The following is a 22,438-nucleotide window of genomic DNA, read 5'->3' on the forward strand; positions in this document are numbered from 1 at the left end:
TCATGGAGAGAAAAAATGAGAGGGCAAAATAGCAATGAACTGACATTGGGAAAACATTTGTCCTTCTGGAGATGGTTCAATTCCACCCTTTACTCCAGGACTTCAAGCAAGGAATGTACCACCATCTCATATTATCCTTTTTCCTCCACAGCTTGGTTTCTACCCACCCATTCACCCTACCTAACTCAAACACATCTTACTTGGAGGAGACTGTGGTTCCTCCCCTCCTCTCAATCCTCTTATGTTGGTCATTTCCTTGCATTTTGTGTCCAATTGTCAGTACATTGCAATTCCCCCTCCCCCCCTCCCCCCGTCTATCACATTATTAGATAGTGAAATATAACATGTCAACAAAATCGCAACAAAAGTAACAGCATTCCTCACCTCACTCTGACTCTTCCCCGACACCTTACTGAGCACCAAGCTCCAGTTTTCCTCGGCCTCCCAAGAAGTGAGGTCAGTCGAGCAACAGGAGCTTTCAAGATCTGCTGCTATATGTCCTGCCAGTTCACCGTCACTCCACCATGAGCCTTTGGCTTCACCGTCCTGATCTTCTTTTTCAAACCGATGACCCAGCCACGTGGCTGCTCCAGCTCCAGCTCCATGCGAGGGAGAGAGTGTCGCACGCAACGCAAGAGCCTCACTGACTGCGGCATCCCTCTCATGGGTACATTCTGCTAGCTGCCTCTGCAGACCTGTGATTTGAGCTTGCAACACGCGGCTCTCCTCCCGTGCCTCATTTCGTTCATCTCGTACCTATGGCCCATTGTGGAGGGTGAAAGGGTTAATGTTGAGTTTTGAATTCCAGCAAACATCGATAACACCTTTCCATGTTAGAGACATCAGAAAGCCATTTGACAATCATTTTCCCTTTTTGAATTACCCACATTTCTACTTTTTTTGACCTTCGAAGTTCCAATTTGAAAAGCATATGCAGCATGATGATAGAGTATTTATGCATACATGATCATTTAAAAGCATACATGGTCTTATCACCAAAATTAATGTAATGACCCCCAACGATTCCCAACTTATAGTGGGGTTAACCAAGGGGAACAGTTCCACTTGAGTCTTTCAGAAACCAGCTGGCTGAACCAGCCTGTGTTTTATACATACATACATACACACACACACACACACACACACACACACACACACACACACACACACACACACACACACACACACACACACACACACACACACACGGTCTAGGACACAGAACTAGGACAAAGAACAGACCAGGACACAACATAACAGAGGAAACAGCAGGAGAAAGGGGAAATGCCAATAGCGAGGTGGTGGGAGAAGGTAAATAGAGATGGACAAACGAGGGATGCAGGTAACGAAGAGGATTAGGGGAGAACTCAAGGGGTGGACAAGATGGATACATAAGCAAAATTTTGGGAGGGTGTAGAATGGATTTAATGGGTTTAGAAAAGATCATGGCTTTTGATGGAGGATGACCTGAGATGGTGGTGAAAAGTTGTCTTCAAGACCAGGAGAGAAGAATGAGATTGAAGAGAGTGTAGAAGGTGGTCCAACAGGTGGGAAAAGAGAGGAATAAGTGAGTGGAGTTGAGCAGTGGTTCAGGATTTAGGCAGTTTCACTAGAAGGGGGTTGCTGGTGGGGACAAAGGAAAGGGTTGCTGGTGGGGACAAAGGAGGGGATTGTTGCAGATACTTAGAGGGGACAAAGCACAGAGAGAGAGAGCAGAGGGTGCAAGACCAGAAATGAGGCTGAAGAAGACAGAGAGGCCACCGACCTGTCGGCGATGGTGAATTGATAGGCCAATAGACTCAGCTTCATTGCATGAGAATATAATGATCTTGAAAGCCTTTGTTTCCACAGCATCAAGTTGAGAAAGATGCGAGTGAGGCAGGGGAGCCAGCTCTTAGGGTAGAGCAGTACTCCATCAAGCTGCAGATGAAAGCCTTGTAGGTGGACAGAAGCTCAGGTGTGCTCAGGAAGGACATTGCATGATGGAGGATGACCAGTCGGCATCTGGCTTTGGAGACCAACTTTGAAATGTGGCTTGCCCAAGCAGAGAGTAAGACCCAAGTGTTTGAGTGACTGAACCTCTTTGAGACAGTTGTTGAGAAAGTAGATGGAAGGATTTGTGGTACAGTCCTTTCAGAGAGAGAGAGAGAGTCAGGGTGTGTGGGATTTCTCAGGATTGAAAGACATATTCCAAGTGTTTGACCAGTTTGTAATTTTTGGCAAGGTCTGTGGAAAGGGAAGAGGCTGCAGACTCTCTGTCAGAAGGTTGAAAGACATCACAGCAGAGAGTGGCATCATTAGCAGAGATAAAGAGGATTTTCCAGAGAGTTAGTGAGATCACGGATGAATGTTAGGAATAAGATGGGGCCGAGAACAATGCCTTGGGGTACTCCAGCCTTGACAGGGAGAGGAGATGAAAGGGTTCCGTTGAGAGCCACGTGCTGGTTATGAGAGTGGAGGAAGTCAGTAATCCAAAAGTGGGGTTGGCCTTGGATTCCATAGGCAGCCAGTTTGGAAAGCAAGAATCTAATCAATAATTTGATTGGCTGGAATCTAGCCACAGTTCTGGCGATAATTCATCAACTCTACGAAAGAGCTGAAGACTGATAAAAGTTACAGATACCTTTACGAAAGGCTACCACTGTCTGCTGTTGATAATAAGGCACTGATAAGTGTAATCTTTAATGTCTACCAATAAACTATCGGGCTGGCAGACTAGTCCTCCAGCTTAATATTCTTTCAAGGATGGCTGATAGCATTGCCCTGCCTGCGAAGCCACCAGGATGATAGTTTATATCGTTGAGTTGAGGTTCAAACCCAAGCTTGACAGCTCCAGCTCAAAGATGATTGCACATATCTCCGAGCTATCCTACCAGCACACCCAAAGGAATCAACAAATGCCAAAATTATACAAGGATATAGAAGGGACTTTGGCGCAAGAGGAAGCCATTCGGTATATCATGCCTGCTCTGCACCAATCCCAGAAATCATAACCCATTCACACACCAGCGACTGAGAAGTTCTGGCAATATCCCTGTTCCCCGATGTCCCTCAAGCTTCTAGGTACCTATCTAATTCCAATTAAAACCTACCTACTCCTTCTGCTGCTACCCTGATTGTAATTCTCTCAAAATAATTTTGGAAAAAAAAATCACAATAATCATCATACTATATAATATGTAAAATTTGAGAAGTGTCTGTTTATTTGGTTGTTTGTGGGTTTGTCTGTTTGTTGTTTGACATCTATGCACACCTAAACGAGGCTGGGAAGATGGCCGAGATGTATGCACACTCGCCTCTGAGCTGTCTAGCCTGAGTTCCAATATCGACTCAGCTATAAAGCATCATGCTGGTGTCTTGGAGGCAGGGCGATCCAGTAATGCGTGTGCTGTGCCTCGGATGGACGTTAAATGGGAAATCCTTCTGCTTGCATTAGTTGTTGGATGTTAAAGATCCCATGGTGTCCTTCATGAAGAGTAGGCAAGTTAATGCCGGCACACTGAACAAATTCCAAATTGTTTCCCCAACTACTGCTTTAGGCAAACCACCCAGTATAACTGCTGCCACGAAACTGCTTCAGCAGCACCAAATGCTCTGCAAAGAGTCCGGTGCATTAAATAAATCAAAATAGACTGCGGAAGCAGTTTTTGTAAATTGAATGCATCTTCAGCAGCAAGGTGTTTGGAGTGAGCTGTTTTGAGTTCTCCGTTAGACTATGATCTGAATTTGCCATCACGGTCTCCAAGTTTTACTCCAGGGGAGCTTTTCCACACAAAACATAATTAGTCACTACCCGCTCCTGAAAATAAACCAAACGTTTGGGCAGTGGGAATCGAAGCCACATTGCAAGGACTTTAACACCTCAAGCGAAACAGACCCTCCGTGATTTCATCATGGATAAGAGGCAAAGGGATTGAGCGTTTCGACAATGATGGCAACAGACTAAACAGAAAGGGGGCATCGAAATTTGACGTGGAAATTGAAGAGAGAATGGAGGCTTTTTGGGCGAGAGGAGAGTGGAGATTCTGTTGTTGGGGAAACTGCTGCTGTTAGCATGGTTGGTGGGGCAGGCAAGAAACGGTGGTTGCAGGAGGGGAAATGTTAAAGATATTTTATACCAACGTCATGAGTTTAAATAATAATATGTTATAGCTTTACACTAAAGTAGATAGCGTGGAGTGCGATATACTGTCGGACCCGCTATTCGCGGGGGATACGTTCCTGAAAAATGCCACGAATGTCGGAATCCGGGAACGTCAGGCATTGTTTGTTCGCTTGTTTTTACTTGGTCTGGGCTTGTGGATGAATGATTACACTGAATAAATCAGGACGCAACATAATAAGGGAACAGCAGGAGAAAAGGGAAACGCCAACAGCAGGGCGGAGAGAGAGAAAGTAGTTGGAGATGGACAAACAAGGGATGCAGGTAACGATGAGGGGTAAAGGAGAACGCAAGAGGTGGACAATATGGATACATAAGCAAAATTCTGTTTGAAAGTTTGTGATTTTGTCAAGGTCTGAGGAGAGGGAAGAGGCTGCTGCCTATCTGTCAGAAGGATGAGAGATGTCATGGCAGAGAGTGGAGTCATCAGGAAAGAGATAAAGAGGATTTTCCAGAGAGTCAGTGAGATCATTGATGAAGATTAAGAATAATATGGGGCCTAGAACACTGCCTTGGGGTACTTCACCCTTGACAGGGAGAGGAGATGAAAGGGTTCCGTTGAGGGCCACACGTTGTCTATGAGAGTGGAGGAAGTCAGTAATCCAAGAGTGGAGTTGGCCTTGGAATCCATAGGCAGACAGTTTGGAGAGCAAGGCAGGATGTCAGACTGCATCAAAAGCTCGAGATATGTCCAGAGAGATGGCCCTGATATCATGTCTGATATTGAGACCCTCCACCATTGTTGGGAGAGTAGAGGCAGCATGTCCAGGGTAGTGTGACCAGGTCTGAATCCAGATTGATGATCTGAGATGAGGCTGTTGGAGAAAATTAATGATTTTATATCAACTGTGATGATGGATTCCATGACCTTGCTGATGATTGGAAGTACAGTAAGCTAATTGGGTTGTAGTTAAGGGGATACGTTTTTGCACCTTTTTTAATGTAATGCTGTGATTTTGGCTAATTTCCAATTTCCCATGTGGATATAGGAGACCAGTCCTGAAGTGTTAAAAATAAATAAGTTAATAAAATTAAACAAACAATTAAAAAAACTCGAATACGCGAAGTGTGAATGTACATAGAAGCAGGTCACACATTACGACCCGCAAATACATGGGGTCCGTGATTAGCGAATCCGTGAAAAGTAGGGTCCGACAGTAGTTGCAGTGAAACTTGGCTTAATGAGGAGAGTAGTTGGAGGGTAGGACTAGAAGGATACAAGATGTATAGGTCTGATAGGAAAGGCTAAATGGGATGGGGTGCAGCAATCTGGGTAAAATACAATATCATAATCAAGAGAAAGGAATGACATGAAGGAGGGACCGAATGTAGAAGATTGTGTCGATCATGATTAGTGATTGCCAGAATAGTAAGATACTTGTCAGATGTGCTGATAGGGATCCTAGTGTGAAGGAAGAGCAAGAGCGAATGGTTTATGTAGAATTCAGAAAGGAATGTGGAAAGGGTAGAGGGTTGATTATGGGGGATTTAAATTTGGTCGGGATAGATTGGGTACAGGAACGGGGAAAGAGCAGAACCGAGGAGGATTTTCTCAATCTAATCCAGGATTGCTTTTTAAAAACAGTTTGTGGAAAAGCCCATGAAAGGGGGGGGGGCGGGGGGGGTTGTGGTATTAGATCTTTTTTGGAGGTATAGGAGAACATCTGGGGACAAGTGACCACAACACCGTGTGTGCAACTGTATTGTTGAGATGTGGAGTTTGGCATAGTAAGGTAAGGTTGTTTGATCTCAGGAAAGCAAACTTTGAAGGTATGAGAAGAGAGTTATGTGTTTTAGATTTGGAAAAGCTAACATGTGGGCAGGCTACATCAGAGAAATGGGCAACCTTCAAGCGGAAAATGTGTAGGGTGCAGAGTGCAGGGAAGGTAGATGAAGAAAGAGACCAGGGTTGTTGAGCAGGGAGGAAAGTAGTCTTTTAACGAAAAGCAGAAGGCATTTATTAATGACAAAATAACAGGACTAGAGTCTGACTCACATCGGTCGGTATAGGAGTAAACAGAGACTAGTTAAGAAAATAACGAGGCAGGCCAAAAGAGGATATGAAAAGAAATGTCAAGAATTTTAAACATAACAGCAAGACATTCCTGGTCTTTCTGCAAGGATAGTGACAGTAGTCAGTGAATCGTTTTAAAATCGAGATGAATAGGTACCTGGAAGTTAGTGGGGATGTGGGGGAGTACTAAGATGTTAGCATGACTGCATAAACCTGATGGGCCAACTGGCCTCCTCCAGAGTTAAAGTTTCTTGTATCTCGTCTTACTACCATTTTCATCCTAAACATTGAACTTTAATTGATTTTTTTTCTTTTATCTCGTCTTACCACCATTTTCATCCAAAACATTGGACTTTAATTGATTCTTTTTCTTTTATCTCGTCTTACTACCATTTTCATCCAAAACATTGAACTTTAATTGATTCTTTTTCTTTTATCTCGTCTTACTACCATTTTCATCCAAAACATTGAACTTTAATTGATTCTTTTTCTTTTATCTCATCTTACTACCATTTTCATCCAAAACATTGAACTTTAACATTCTTTTTGTTTTTCTTGTATCTCGTCTTACTACCATTTTCATCCAAAACATTGAACTTTAATTGATTTTTTTTCTTTTATCTCGTCTTACCACCATTTTCATCCAAAACATTGGACTTTAATTGATTCTTTTTCTTTTATCTCATCTTACTACCATTTTCATCCAAAACATTGAACTTTAATTGATTCTTTTTCTTTTATCTCATCTTACTACCATTTTCATCCAAAACATTGAACTTTAACAGATTCTTTTTCTTTTTCTTGTATCTCGTCTTACTACCATTTTCATCCAAAACATTGAACTTTAACAGATTCTTTTTCTTTTTCTTGTATCTCGTCTTACTACCATTTTCATCCAAAACATTGAACTTTAATTGATTCTTTTTCTTTTATCTCGTCTTACTACCATTTCCATCCAAAACATTGAACTTTAACAGATTCTTTTTCTTTTATCTCATCTTACTACCATTTTCATCCAAAACATTGGACTTTAACAGATTCTTTTTTGTTTTTGTTGTATCTCGTCTTACTACCATTTTCATCCAAAACATTGAACTTTAATTGATTCTTTTTCTTGTACCTCATCTTACTACCATTTTCATCCAAAACATTGAACTTTAACAGATTCTTTTTCTTTTTCTTGTATCTCGTCTTACTACCATTTTCATCCAAAACATTGAACTTTAACAGATTCTTTTTCTTTTATCTCATCTTACTACCATTTTCATCCAAAACATTGAACTTTAACAGATTCTTTTTCTTTTTCTTGTATCTCGTCTTACTACCATTTTCATCCAAAACATTGGACTTTAATTGATTCTTTTTCTTTTATCTCATCTTACTACCATTTTCATCCAAAACATTGAACTTTAACAGATTCTTTTTCTTTTTCTTGTATCTCGTCTTACTACCATTTTCATCCAAAACATTGAACTTTAATTGATTCTTTTTCTTGTATCTCATCTTACTACCATTTTCATCCAAAACATTGAACTTTAACAGATTCTTTTTCTTTTTCTTGTGTCTCGTCTTACTACCATTTTCATCCAAAACATTGAACTTTAACAGATTCTTTTTCTTTTTCTTGTGTCTCGTCTTACTACCATTTTCATCCAAAACATTGAACTTTAACAGATTCTTTTTCTTTTTTTTGTATCTCGTCTTACTACCATTTTCATCCAAAACATTGGACTTTAATTGATTCTTTGTCTTTCTTGTATCTCATCTTACTACCATTTTCATCCAAAACATTGAACTTTAGTTGATTCTTTTTCTTGTATCTCGTCTTACTACCAATTTCATCCAAAACATTGGACTTTAATCTATTCTTTTTCTTGTATCTCGTCTTACTACCATTTTCATACAAAACATTGGACTTTAATTGATTCTTTTTCTTTCTTGTATCTCATCTTACTACCATTTTCATCCAAAACATTGAACTTTAATTGATTATTTTTCTTGTATCTCGTCTTACTACCATTTTCATCCAAAACATTGAACTTTAATTGATTCTTTTTCTTTTATCTCATCTTACTACCATTTTCATCCAAAACATTGGACTTTAATTGATTCTTTTTCTTTATTTTGTATCTCGTCTTACTACCATTTTCATCCAAAACATTGGACTTTAATTGATTATTTTTCTTTTTTTTGTATCCCGTCTTACTACCATTTTCATCCAAAACATTGAACTTTAATTGATTCTTTTTCTTTTATCTCGTCTTACTACCATTTTCATCCAAAACATTGAACTTTAATAGATTCTTTTTCTTTTTCTTGTATCTCGTCTTACTACCATTTTCATCCAAAACATTGGACTTTACTTGATTCTTTTTCTTTCTGTATCTCATCTTACTACCATTTTCATCCAAAACATTGAACTTTAATTGATTCTTTTTCTTGTATCTCGTCTTACTACCATTTTCATCCAAAACATTGGACTTTAATTGATTCTTTTTCTTTTTCTTGTATCTCGTCTTACTACCATTTTCATCCAAAACATTGAACTTTAATTGATTATTTTTTTTGTATCTCGTCTTACTACCATTTTCATCCAAAACATTGGACTTTAATTGACTCTTTTTCTTTTATCTCGTCTTACTACCATTTTCATCCAAACATTGGACTTTAATTGATTCTTTTTGTTTTTCTTGTATCTCGTCTTACTACCATTTTCATCCAAAACATTGAACTTTAATTGATTCTTTTTCTTGTATCTCTTCTTACTACCATTTTCATCCAAAACATTGGACTTTAATTGATTCTTTTTCTTTTTTTTTAAAGCAGTCATCCAAGACTTGTAATGGAGCTTTGACATAAAACCGCATGCAAGACAAAAATTGATCAATGTACTGCAACATTAATTTCACGGTCATTGGTGGGATAGATGATGGACAAACACATCTGCTATTCCCCACATCATGGACCAGTGTTTGAGAACACAAACAGGCTAACCCTTTTGGAATGTTCTAGCCTGTTTCATTTGCGTATTTTTTTTTGATAACGGCACTCGACTCTAATATATAATGGAAAGACGCTTCAACAAAATTCCGCTGAATCATATTGTCCTTACCGAGACGCATCACAATCATCACATGATGTGATAACTTGTGACCTACGAAGCCTACAAACTCTCATTTCAGTCTTGTTTAATGAAACTCAGCATCAATCGTTGATTAAACACTCGGATACAGGTTTCTCATTGGCTGAAACAATACAATGGCTTGCTCATGTATTATCATCCAAGCAGCGTGCTGCCGACAAGAATAGCCACAGGCACAGCCTGAGTTGCAATATTGTAACAATGAAAGACTAGAGTGAGCATGCTTCAGTGGGATGCAATGATTGTACCAGGTTGGCCATCATACTTGCAGTCTACACCAAGTTAAAAAATATATTCCCAGCCTTGGATTCCCACCAACATCCAAACCCAACCTTGCCCCATTTCTCCCTCCAACTTGTAGCACAATCTGACCACCAACGCATCGTCTTCTCCAGCTGCGAGGCTCGGCTCTGTGCCTCATCGAGCCGTCTCTCCCATTCCTCTACTTCCACTTCTTCGTCCTCCTCATCATCTTCATCATCTTCCTCCATAACCCCACCTTGCCATCCACCACACTGAACCTCTACTCCAGAAAGATTCACTCTATTTATTTGCTTCTTTCGAAAGGAATCTTCTTCATGGATTTTTGGAGGTTGAGGTGCAGCTGAGTTCTGTTCTGGCAATGCATAGCCCATTGGTGAAGGATATGCTTCAAGTGGGCTTGCTTCACCATAGCCCAATGGAGAGACTGCCATGGGGTGGGATGCGTGGGCATTAAGAATAGTGACTGAGGGTCGTGGGGGACTGAGTGGGCGATGAGGTGGGGAGACTGACAGTAAGAGCTGGGGTTGTGGTGCTGGGATATGTACAACTGGAGATGATGGCTGCAGACGTCCATGAATTTGGCGGCCGTGACTGAAGCTTCGTGGGCGCAGTGCTTCAACTGGAGAGCATGAGTTGCTGTTGCTTGACAAATGCCAACCATGGTTAGGTCCCAACCAGCCTTGGCCACAGACAGAGGCTCGTACCTCGGGTCGTCCTCGTGGGCTTGTGATCCGAACTGCATCTTCATTTTGCTGGTAAGAAGAGTCAGATGGATTCGATCCAAGCATACAATGCTGCTTCTGATGTTGTTTTTGTTGCTGTTTTTGCTGTTGCTGTTGATAGCTTCTTCGACCAATCCGCGAAGCGCCCTCTCCACCTGTGAACTTCTGCAGGAGGCTGCTTAAGACACCTTGCTTCTTGGACTGATCCCCATCCTTGAAACGGAGGCCTCTGGCCTGGTTCATCTCTTCAGTGACTTGGCCAATCTCAGCATGACATGGTCAACTCCTCTTTGCTCAATTTTCAGCTTTACATTCTGGAAAAAAGAAGAATAGTCCATATCAATAATAAAGCCATCCATGCTTTCTATTTCATTTTCTTCTCCAGTGATCTCCTGGAGGAGTCTGTACCTACTGTATATCATACCCAGGACAAATAATGTTAGTAGTCACCAGTGCACAATACTTTTACATGAATTACAAGTGCATTATGAGACAAGAGCCAAATCAACATAGTTTGTGATTTAAACCTGGGATCCTAATAAACAAACAGGCCATTCATGAATAAGTAAACAAGGAACTTAACAGTCTCTCAAAATGACAGGGATGATGAGTGAAAGGGAGATTGAAAATTGAGGAATATCTTGGTATCTCAAGCAGTCCAGGGACAGTCGCCCTGATGATAAAACATAGATCTGACGCAGTCGGTGCTGCATCATACAGGACCGAGGCTGCAAGTTGTGTCACATTATAATAACAGAGCCACAACATGCAGTGACCCTAAAACACAGTACACCTTATAATACAATAAATTGCAAAAGACTGGGAGAGATGTAGCAAGTTCATCTGAAGGTCATGCATGTGGGAATGAAATGATTATTGGAAGAGGAAAGCATTTTTCACGAAGGAGTAAATATTTCACCCAACATGTTATTTTACCACTTTTAACTCGATGTAAAATAAATACGAGGTGGCACAATGTTCAGACCGAGACGCCAAAGTTAAAATCTGTTGAGGTAAGTGATCCACACTTCGGGTTGTTATTGAGAACATTTCTTGGCTGCCAGTTGGAATGCGAGCTCCACCTGAAAGGTTGCTTTTCAACATCGTAGAATGCATTTATCGAGCCCTACACCTTTACCTGATTATTAATGTGCCATACTCTTTACACTGTCAGTGCTGCTGAAGCTGTCTCTGGGGTTAAATGGTATATGGTATTCAAAAAGGTTGGTGATGTAAAATGAAAAAAAAAATCCAGGCTAATTCATCAGGTCCACACTGAAGATTTACCAGGTGTAGCACTGGCATAGCATATGTTATTGAAGTGATGTACTCGATGTGGTTAGTGGGTCTGTCTCCCATTAATGATTGTATTATTTCCTTCTGCTGTCGTTCAGAGAGTGGTGATACCATGCAGCAATCCTTTTTATATACATCACTTCAATAACCTCATCCCCCAAAGTTTAATAGAAAGTGTTGTGCCGAGTGAGCAAGCTCAGGGTAACATTCTGACAGCTGGACAGAATCAACAAGATCTGGAATGTTGGCCATTGTACAAGACCGTCTGAATTTTCCCACCACGAGGGATGTGAGCAGAGAGCAGAAGTTTCTCTTTCTCTCTCTCCACATTCATACAATGCTCCCCTTCCCCAATAGGTCTTGTTTTACTTATTATTTAGTTTTGCACAAGAGAGCTTCAGTTTACATCAGCGAAATAACAATGGTTGGTAATGAAAGGTTTTACAATAACAAGTCACCATTACACATTTTTCATTTTGGTGGTGGTTCAGAATGTACATAGTTCTGCAATAAAAGTAATAGGGTCATTCCATGCCAAATCATCAAAGAATCTGCCGTCATCTCTCAGATTTTTGTAAAACTTTGGGAACCAATTGGGACCCATGAAAAACGGCAAGAACTCGAATATTTTTGCTAACAGCCTCTTAATTAGTGAGATACAGACTAACGAACTTTGTACTAATTAGGATGACGTCATGAATTCAAATGGCCATATCTCTAAAAGTATAACACCTAGAGAGCTGGTTTTGGTGTCATTTTAAAGGTATTTTCATGCCCTATGAATTTGTCTGAGCAACATTTTCCTACCTCCAACCACAAAAAAGTTATCACAAAATATAAACTTCAATCGTGAATTCCCCAAAAATGTATCCTTCAAATTTCCTCAAATTCATCCCAGAGGTACCTTATGATGTCAAGAAGCTTCCACATAAGTTTTGTGATGGGCACTCCAATAGTTTCTGAGATATGAGCAATAATGTACATGTACGTATGGCATATAGGTTCGAAAATCAGCATTTGTAATGTATTATACAATCATTCTAACCTAGCCATGACAGGGAACACAGGGAACGACCATCAATTGCTTTGAAGTATCATATACTTTCATTTTCAACTGGGCCTGAGGGGAAGAAACAAGTGCTGCTGTTGCTGCATTGAAGAGGAAATTGAAAGCCTAAGTCAGGTTAGTGAACACTGTGTACTTGAACTCACTTATTGATTGTATAATACATTACAAATGCTGATTTTCGAACCTATATGCCATACGTACATGTACATTATTGCTCATATCTCAGAAACTATTGGAGTGCCCATCACAAAATTTATGTGGAAGCTTCTTGACATCATAAGGTACCTCTGGGATGAATTTGAGGAAATTTGAAGGATACATTTTTTGGGGATTCACGATTGAAGTTTATATTTTGTGAAAACTTTTTTGTGGTTGGAGGTAGGAAAATGTTGCTCAGACAAATTCATAGGGCATGAAAATACCTTTAAAATGACACCAAAACCAGCTCTCTCGGTGTTATACTTTTAGAGATATGGCCATTTGAATTCGCGACGTCGTGCTAATTAGTCCAAAGTTCGTTAGTCTGTATCTCACTAATTAAGAGGCTGTTAGCAAAAATATTTGAGTTCTTGCCGTTTTTCATGGGTCCCAATTGGTTCCCAAAGTTTTACAAAAATCTGAGAGATGATGGCAGATTCTTTGATGATTTGACATAGAATGACCCAATAATTAAATTATATATATGAGAATATTTATTCTTAAAAGCTCAATTATATATTTTTGACGAGTTGTGCAATTCTCTTTATTGGTATATAATCCTAGTCGCAGCTGGGTGCAATTCATTCGGTGCGAGATGATCGATTGCTTTTGCCAATATTGTAGGTGAGAGATGTATTTGGTGTTTTAAGATGTACAATGTGGTAAGGTGTTCTTGCCTCTGAGATAGGAAGTGGTGGGGTGCTTTTAACCTTGATGTTGCATGGGTTATCAGACATGAAATGAAAGGTTATCCTACAACTAGCAATAAAACCGGTCTCGCAGTTGAGTGGTTGTAGAGCTTTGGGGTCGTCTGCATTTGTGCCGCAAGTCAATGTTTTTTTTGTTTGTTTATTATTGAACCATCAGGTTGAGTAAAATGGCAATGAACTTGCTTGTTATGTCGCTCTTTTTGATTAATCAGTCAGGCAATGCTTGTTATATGGCATATGATTCAAGACTTTTTTGTGGGGCTGTTTATTTTGTTTGGGTTATATGCATTCCTAAAGTGCTGGATGGAATGAGTTGAAAACTGGTGGTTGTACTTGGGGTGTACCCGGGAGGGTTTTAGGTGATAAAAAAACGATAGCCCCTGGGGATGCAAATTCTTTCTGTAAGTGTGTATTGTATAGCGGGCCTCCCGGTTTGAGCGGGTACGACAAGTCATAACAAGAAAGAGCAATCAGAGATTGCAGAACCTCACCAGGACTTGTTTTGTGTGGCAAATAAATGAAAGGATGTCCTGAATGGAAGGTCGTTGATTGCAAATAAAAGGACTAAATGTTCTAGTTGTGAATGTGTAAAGGTCAAAGGTCTGAAAACTTGTAATGGTCAAATGGTCTGAAGGTCGAAAGGTCTGAAAAGGTCTAAAGTGTCTTAAAAGTTTTAGGGGGGTCTAAGGGGTGTGATTTCAGGTCTAAAGGATCAAAAGGTCAAATGGATCTACAGGGTATTAAAAGGTCTGAAAGGTGTGAAGGTTAAAGGTCAAAATGACTCGAAAGCGATTCGGGGTTAAAAAGGGTCAAAGAGGATCGAAAGGATATGAGAGGTGTAAGGGTTCTAAAGGGTGTAATGGGGTCTATAAGTTCTTAGGAGTCGACAGAGTCTAAAAGGACGAAGGGGTCTTAATGTGTTTATGTCGGGGCGGTGTTTGTCTGGACAGCTTGGCTCTGGATGCGTCCTGTGGGTTCTCTCTCCGGACCTGTACGGGCGGCGTTTTTCTCCGGGCCGTATGTATAGTATGATCGGTAGAAAATGGATTTCAGACATTATTTATTTCCCAACTTCACTGTTATTCTATGCAGAATCATTTTGATGAGACAGTGTGAATCATAATTAACGCTCCACCACACGTATGTCTTCCCTTCCTCTCACCTCACACTGTCTTCCCTTCCCATGCCCCTCCTTGCACCCCAACCTCCCATCTCTTTTTTCCCTCCACCTCTTCATTATCCCCCACCCCTCTCTCTCTCTCCCCTTCCCCTTCATTTTCTCTTCCCCCTCCCCCACCCCTTTTAGTATTCCCATCAGCAAAGCGATGGGTGGTATTTGCTAATAATAAATAAAAGCAAAGAGCATGCAAATACTTACAAAGACACAATAAAAGGACACAGTGCAGACTTATCCCGATATAAAGAACGTCTACAATCTTAACTTTACACTATACAAGACAGGCACCATCAGAAATGTACCCCGAGGAAAGTTGGAGAGCGAGAGACAGAGAGACAGAGACAAAGACAGAGAAAGAGAAAAAGAGACAGACAAAGAGACCGAGACCGAGAGAGAGAGAGAGAGAGACCGAGACCGAGACCGAGAGAGAGAGAGACAGAGACAGAGACAGATGGACAGATAGACCGAGAGACAAACACGCAGAGACAGAGAGAGACAGACAGAGAGAGAGATCAATATCTAAAGACCACAATTTCTAAGAGGAAATATGGAAGATCACCCCTTGCAGAATATATACAATGTATACAATGAGCAATCAATATTCGATGAAAAACAGTTTCACCCCAGTTTGTGTAATTAAACCTTTTGTGTTGTGGAATACATTTTAAAGATTTATACAAGTATAAACCAAGCCTTCTGAAGGAGGTGGTTTTAACCTGGAATAAAAAAATCTAATGGTGGTGTTAAGGCCAAAGTAAATGTTTTAATTGGTCATTACCAGTTTTAATTGGTTTCAATCGTGACAAAGCACTTCATGCGGAATTGCATAATGTACAACATTTTGTTGTTTCAAAATACAAATCTATAGCATTGAAGTTTAAATTAACTCAAGATTGATAATCCAATTTATTGATTAATAATAATAAAAATCCAACATATCAAAACATCGTTTCGGAGTGAAGGAAAACACGTCACAGTTCCAGCAATTCATATTTCGAAGCAACTTTCTCGCTTGCAACATCTGGGTGTAGAATGCAGAGGATGTTTTACACATATTGCTAGGGCAGAAGAAAACCACCATGTTCATGTGCTGAAAAGCATTTTTCAAAGATGCATTCGTAGATCAAACAATGCACAGGAAGCAGAGTGAGGTTGAGAGGTTGAAGTAGATAGCACATAATTTGAAGCTTATCATAATGAGAACGAAAGAAAACCATTTAATCTATAAAATGATGTATTCAAAGAGATTGGTGATGCAATAATTAAAAATATATATCCAGACTACATCATTGGTCCATGACAAAGAGGTGCAGCACTGGCATAGAATATGTAGTTAGTGAGGTCATATCTCCTATTAAGTAAATACATTATTTCCTTCTGCTGTAGTTCAGACAGTGGGGATACCATGCCGCAATCCTTTTTATATGCATCACTTCAATAACCTCATCCCCCAAAGTTTAAAAGAAAGTGTTGTGCTAAATGAGCAAGCTCAGGGCAACATTCTGACAGCTGGACAGAATCAACAGGATCTGGAATGTTGGCCATTGTACAAGACTGTCTGAATTTTCCCACCATGAGGGATGTGAGCAGAGAGCAGAGAGCAGAGCAGAACAGTTTCTCTCTGTCTCTCTCTGTCTCTTGCTGTCTCTTTCTCTCCACATTCATACAACGCTCCCCTTCCCCAATCGGTCTTGTTTTACATATTTAGTTTTGCACAAGAGAGCTTCAGTTCATCTCAGCTTTATAACAATGGATGGAGGGAAGGGATGGATGGGTAGGATGGAAAGTGGATTCACAGCAAGTTCCACAGTTGTTCATGAACACACGATACTCAAATCTCACAGAGTGAACACGAGGTGTAAGGAATGAATAAGTGAGTTCCCACTTGATGTTCCTTCATCTGCCATTGCATTGTCTGCAGCATCTGCAATGAGCTTGCGTTTTGGAAACAACTGTCCCCTAATAACCTCTAAAGTGCATCACCAGTGGGTGCATCTCCGGGCAGTGTGCAGCATGACTGCTCCGAGGTGAAGAGGTTACGTTTTAAACGTTTGTCAGATTTAACTAAGACAACGGAACACAAGTTTATATGTAATTTATTTACATCATCACCTAACATTGTATTGAATGTCAATTTGTAATTTTATTTTCCAAAATGACAACTGTGATAAAACAAGTCATTTGCACTGACGTCTCCTGTCTCGCCATGGCTTACAAACACCTGTTTTGTCTGCCCATCCATCCTTTCCTCGATCCATCAGTTGATAAACGGCAGGCTTGGCACCGCACGACACAACACAGGCAGGAGGGGCCTGAACTTTGTCCATCGTTCAATGAACAGTCAGTCCTTGGTTAACGTTGTAGTTACGTTCATGAAAAGTGCGACTTTAAGCGAATCCAATATCCCCATAAGAATTGATGTAAATAAGGGGGGTTAGGTTCCAGGGAAAAAAATATATTGCTGGACAAAAGACATTATTTACATGTAGAGTATAATTTTTTGAAAATTTTATTTCAATAAATCAATTGAACATCATCATCTCTAGTTGCTTCCCATCTTCATTAGGTAGCTCTTCTCTGTGTGATTGTAGAAGTTGTGTAACGTCGGCTTCTTCCACCTCATCAATACCCGCTTTATTGGCCAAGCCGAGGATAGCTTTCTTCATAGCAGGGAAAACATCTTCAAATCCTTTCAAGTCACTGACACATCCAGACCACAACTTCCTCCACACCCGAGTAACTTCAACCCAGGACCCACTGATGTTATCGATGCACCTGAGGATGTTTCCATCAGTTTAAGTGGCATCTATTCAGGTGGATCACCAACGTACTTGTCAAACACCTGAGGTCAGAGAGGATGACGCAACCACCAATGTTATTGATGCACAGCTTGGTGTATTTTAGGCCTATACTGCACGTAATCTGGGTGGGCTTCTCCACCAATGTTTATGGTATGGCCTACACACCGGTATGATGTGTACTGTAGCTTCATTAAAATGAGGAAAACCATGAGTTTTGTACAAAATTAGAGGTAAAACGACTTTATAATGGAATGGTGAACGACTTCAAACGAGTATGTTCTCTAATATATCGGCGACCTAATAACAAAACAATGCTAACCGGGATGGTGGAAAGTGAAGACTTACTGTATTTTTTATTGTGTTGTGCATAAGGACAGTGCATAGGGACAGTGAAGAGTACTTTTGCCATGTATCACCATGGCTTGCAAACAAACATCCAAGCAGCTTGTTTTGCACATGCCAAGTAGCTTAAGCACTCCAGCAACCACTCCAATGGAACGGTTGATAAGGAATGGCAGGCTTGGCCAGTGATCGCAAGCCAATTGGTAATGGAACACACCCCTAGTTCGATATTGTGAAAACCTGGCCCCTGGCTTAAGGGCTCGGGGTGGAGAGAATTCAGGCCTGTTTGAGTTGACGTTCCAGCGGCCTCGCCGCAGCCACAGGTCACAAGGATGACGCCTCACCACCACCCTTCTCTCTCTCTGGATGTGTTCTCAAACATCACCAACGAATGCACCAAAGCAATTCCTGCAACACCTTGAAATTGCACATTGTCTCAGGTCGGCTCAACCGATACTTACGAAGATCAACTGCTTCTACTCCCTCTCCCTCTTTACTACACGATACCACGTGCACCGAGAGGCTCTCCTCCACACTAGCCTCTTCAACACAAATGGTCCCTCCAACAGGCAGCCCTCAGAGGAATCGCTCAAATACTCAAAGAGCTCTCCCAGGCCAAGTTTCTCAAAAATAAAATTGTAAGGAAAGGAACACAGAAAGGAGCTATTCTGGTGCCACAGCCGACCCGACATTTCACATGAGATGCACCCTAACAGTCACAGCTTCTCATCATTGCAAGCCCATCCCCACAAGTGCAACATCAATAAATAATAAACCCCACAAATGTAACACTATGCCCTCTGATATTCAATGGTACTTTATAATAAAATGGAATTTTATCCGGAATGAAACGTAGACGACATAGCTGATCTGTCCTGCAACTGCATTATACATTAAACACAAACATCAAGGTTATATTGTTGCGGGGTCGGGTATCGGTGGCGAGCACGACCACTAGAGGGAGCAGTAGAGTTGGCTCCAACGAACACACCGGAATTGAGGTCGTGCCTTTTGGATAAGTCCAAAAGGCACGGGTCCCTCACAGGACTATGAATTGCCAATTATTTGACTGCGTGGGGTAGGGTCAATTGCCAAACTTCAATATACCTAATTACCCACGCGGACAAAGCTACCGGGGAATTCACACCCTCGACGGACCTCGAGCGGAACGAGCCGTTACCGAACTGTGTGTAACCCGAGCGGAGATTACCAAGGCCCGTCAGACCAAATGAACAATTTATCCTCGCTATCTCTCAATACACACCGTGCCAAGGCAATGAAAGAAACACAGAAACGAGCTGGAACATTTAACAAAAGGGATATTTATAATGGGGCAGGGGAGCACGTAAGAAGGCAGAGTTAACCGAATACTGAAGGAATAGCAATTTATGTACAAGCACTTATGCAGTTTTACTTAAGAGACTGGCGCCACAAACACACACACACGTACCGCTAAAAAGAAACGGACCAATCAGGTCTTTATTGGAGGCCTCCAGCTCGAGGAAAGGCGAGCTGGAGGTCAGAGCCTATTCTCGGACCTCTCCGCCTTGAGCAGTCTTCGACGATCCAGTGAGGCAGGACTCGATCCCACCACACAATGCCGCTCCAAGCCCAGGCAGGTGATCCTCGCGGGACAGGCTCGCAGGCACACAGGCCACAAGAGACGACGCTCTGTTGGCGGGACCCCAGGAAGGCGACGACTGGCTTCAGAAGACCACCAGACGTCCGAAGACCAGAAGACAATTCCTCCGCCAACTCTCCTTTTTGGTCCACCCGCGCTTCTTTTATCCTACGCTCGCACTCCCTCATTGGGCAGAGAGAACACTCCATGCCCATATTTGGAGCCAAGCCAGAATGAGAATGCTCTATGCCCATATTTGGAGCCAAGCCAGAACGAAAACGCTCTATGTCCATATTTGGAGTGAAGCCAGCACGAAACACTTGTGCCCATATTTGGGGTGAAGCCAGCACACCAATGTCCAGATAAGCCCTGCCTAGCACACTGGACTCCGCCCACGTACATGCTGACACGCACGCATGCAATGGTGCCGGTGGATGATGGTGGAAGGAAGCGAGGGCAGGTGTAGTTGTAGTTGTTGTTGTTAATTTAAATCCTAACTATCAAAATAACTCACAGCACACGTACAATTAATCACCCATTAAACATAGGACGGGACCCGAACTAGAAACACATACTTACTGATATAGCTGATCTATAGGACCTGGCTGTGTGCAGTAAGCTTCCAAATTTGTAACAATATCACGCTTAAACGGATGGAAAAAAAAATATTAAACCTGAAAACATCACAGACATGGAGCCATTGGATTTTTTTAAAGTTTCAGGGGAACACAATGGGACCATTTAATCAGGTGTGTGCATGGAAAACAGCTGATCTCTTAATATCGGACACAGATGTGTTTCACATTGATTTATTTACTTCATGCAGTATATCTAAAGCCCAGAGAGAAGTTTGTACATAGATCAGGTGCATAGTACATAGATCAACACCAGCAGACTTCAGTGTGAATCACAAGGACATGAGGAAACAATGTACGAACACACACACACACACACACACACACACACACACACACACACACACACACACACACACACACACACACACACACACACACACACACACACACACACGTGGTTTATGGAATTTGAACCAGGCATCTCTGCATCGTGAGCCATTAGTTCAGGTAGGAACACCAACAACAGGCCAATCCGACATCTTTTGGAGCCATGTCTGTCTCTGTCTCTGTCTCTCAACATCCCCCTTCCCTTCCTCCTCAATTCACCTCCATCGACTTTCCCCACTCCAACTCCCCTCCATCGGCACGTAATAGATACATGGACCCTTGAAGATGTATATGTGTGAGTGACAAATGAGCATGGCTTGATAATTGAGGATGTCGATAGAGAAAGACGAGGTTTACTTCACTGGGCTACGTGGCTTCACCAATCCCTGAGGTGTGCATGAGGAGGAAAAGTCAAGAACTCCCAGAGCTCACTGTTTCCTGCCAGGAAACGTCTGTTTCTCCCTCCCTTTGTTTCTGCATCTGTCAAAGCAGAGCCAAACCATGTGCAGGTTCGAATGGATTCACAGGTTATTTTTTTTCTACATTTCAGGTTGTTTTTTTTTGTTGCATTGCCATTCCTATACTATTCTCATTCGACAGTTAAATATTTCCTTTTCTTTCCAAACGACTCACTCGTGGTTCATAATATTGTATTTCAATAACAGTTGTGACAAACGCACAAGTTGTTTTGTCCCGGTGGGGGTGGGAAAGGACGAGGGGGTGGGGACTTGATAATAATCTATAACTACAAGGGCACTCTATGGGGCGCATACTTCCACCCGGCAATACCTGATCCACGAGAACATATCAGGCCCAATACATTTTTTAAATATCATGCCATACAGTACTATATCGTTTTTGGCCCCATCTCTCAATGGTGAAAAATCACTTAAAAAATTAAATAATTCCGTATCCAGATCCAGATTCAGATCTTCACCAAAATTGAAGCAATTCTTCCTTGCCACACACCCAACCTGTGCACCAAGTTTCATCTGACTATGCCCATATCTTTTCAAGATACTGTGCGATATATAGTTTTTGGCCTGATCTCTCAATGGTGAAAAATCACTTTAAAAATTCTAGTCGCTGGATCCGGATCTTCACCAAAATCTAATCAGTGCATCCTTGTCACACACCCAATTTGTCCACAAAATTTATTCCGGATCCATCCACAACTTTTTGAGATATCTTGTACACAAACAGAGACAGACAAAGAAACAGACAGACAGAAAGGGGTGAAAACATAACTTCCTCCACCTTTGGGGGCATAGGTAATAATAAATGTGTGTGTATCAGTGAGTGTGAGTATCAGTGAGTGTGTGTGTGTGTGTGTGTGTGTGTGTGTGTGTGTGTGTGTGTGTGTGTGTGTGTGTGTGTGTGTTCTCCATAACTCCAAAACCCTGTAACGTTACATGCATACTAAGGGAACTCCAAGGGAGTGCATGAGTGAAAATTGGGTGTTTGGGTTAATTTAAACATCCCTTGTAAAGATAATTCATGGCCTTATCCAATTATTTCCTTAGATTAGGCGCATCTTCGACCACCTTGCTCTCCCTGTATGGGGTCTTTAGGCGCATCCTCCGTTATCTCGCTCGGGTCTTAATTGGACATTTTTTTTGGCCTGCTCAACAATGCCTTGAGTTGGAACAGGCCGCAATGATTTCCTTTGGATAAAGTCTTTTTTTGCACTTTCCTCACTTATATCATCGAATGCCCGATAATCATACTTACGAATCGCTGGATACATTGCAATGCTTATAAATGCCTGGAGATGCCAGAATATGTGGCTTTATTTCATTTCCACACATGCCATAACCTCGAGAATCTCTTAAACCAAGCCAAATTATAAAATTTAAGCTTCAGAATCAAACTTAGCAGCAGTTCCAACTGCATAAAAAAGTGTTAGTTCCAAGCCAGCCGTTCCTTATCAACTGTTTCGTTGGAGTGCTTAAAGC

The 22,438-nt window shown here is 41.4% G+C and overlaps 1 protein-coding gene across 2 annotated transcripts in view; it reads right to left on the reverse strand.

Annotated features, from left to right (window-relative positions):
- Window positions 1-22,438, reverse strand: part of CCDC102A (coiled-coil domain containing 102A) — a 59,197-nt gene that overhangs the window by 17,963 nt on the left and 18,796 nt on the right. For both annotated transcript variants that reach the window (XM_085888694.1, XM_085888695.1), the window contains exons 2-3: window positions 9,651-10,618; window positions 385-756 (exon numbers count right to left, since the gene is read on the reverse strand). In XM_085888694.1, coding sequence (XP_085744820.1) covers window positions 385-756; window positions 9,651-10,547 — 1,269 coding nt within the window. In that variant the 5' untranslated portion in view covers window positions 10,548-10,618. The remainder of the gene's footprint in view (window positions 1-384; window positions 757-9,650; window positions 10,619-22,438) is intronic.

The sequence above is a fragment of the Eptatretus burgeri genome, chromosome 7 (genome assembly GCF_056783735.1).
Source record: "Eptatretus burgeri isolate ZD-2024b chromosome 7, Ebu_testis_v1, whole genome shotgun sequence".
NCBI classification, from domain to species: domain Eukaryota; kingdom Metazoa; phylum Chordata; class Myxini; order Myxiniformes; family Myxinidae; genus Eptatretus; species Eptatretus burgeri.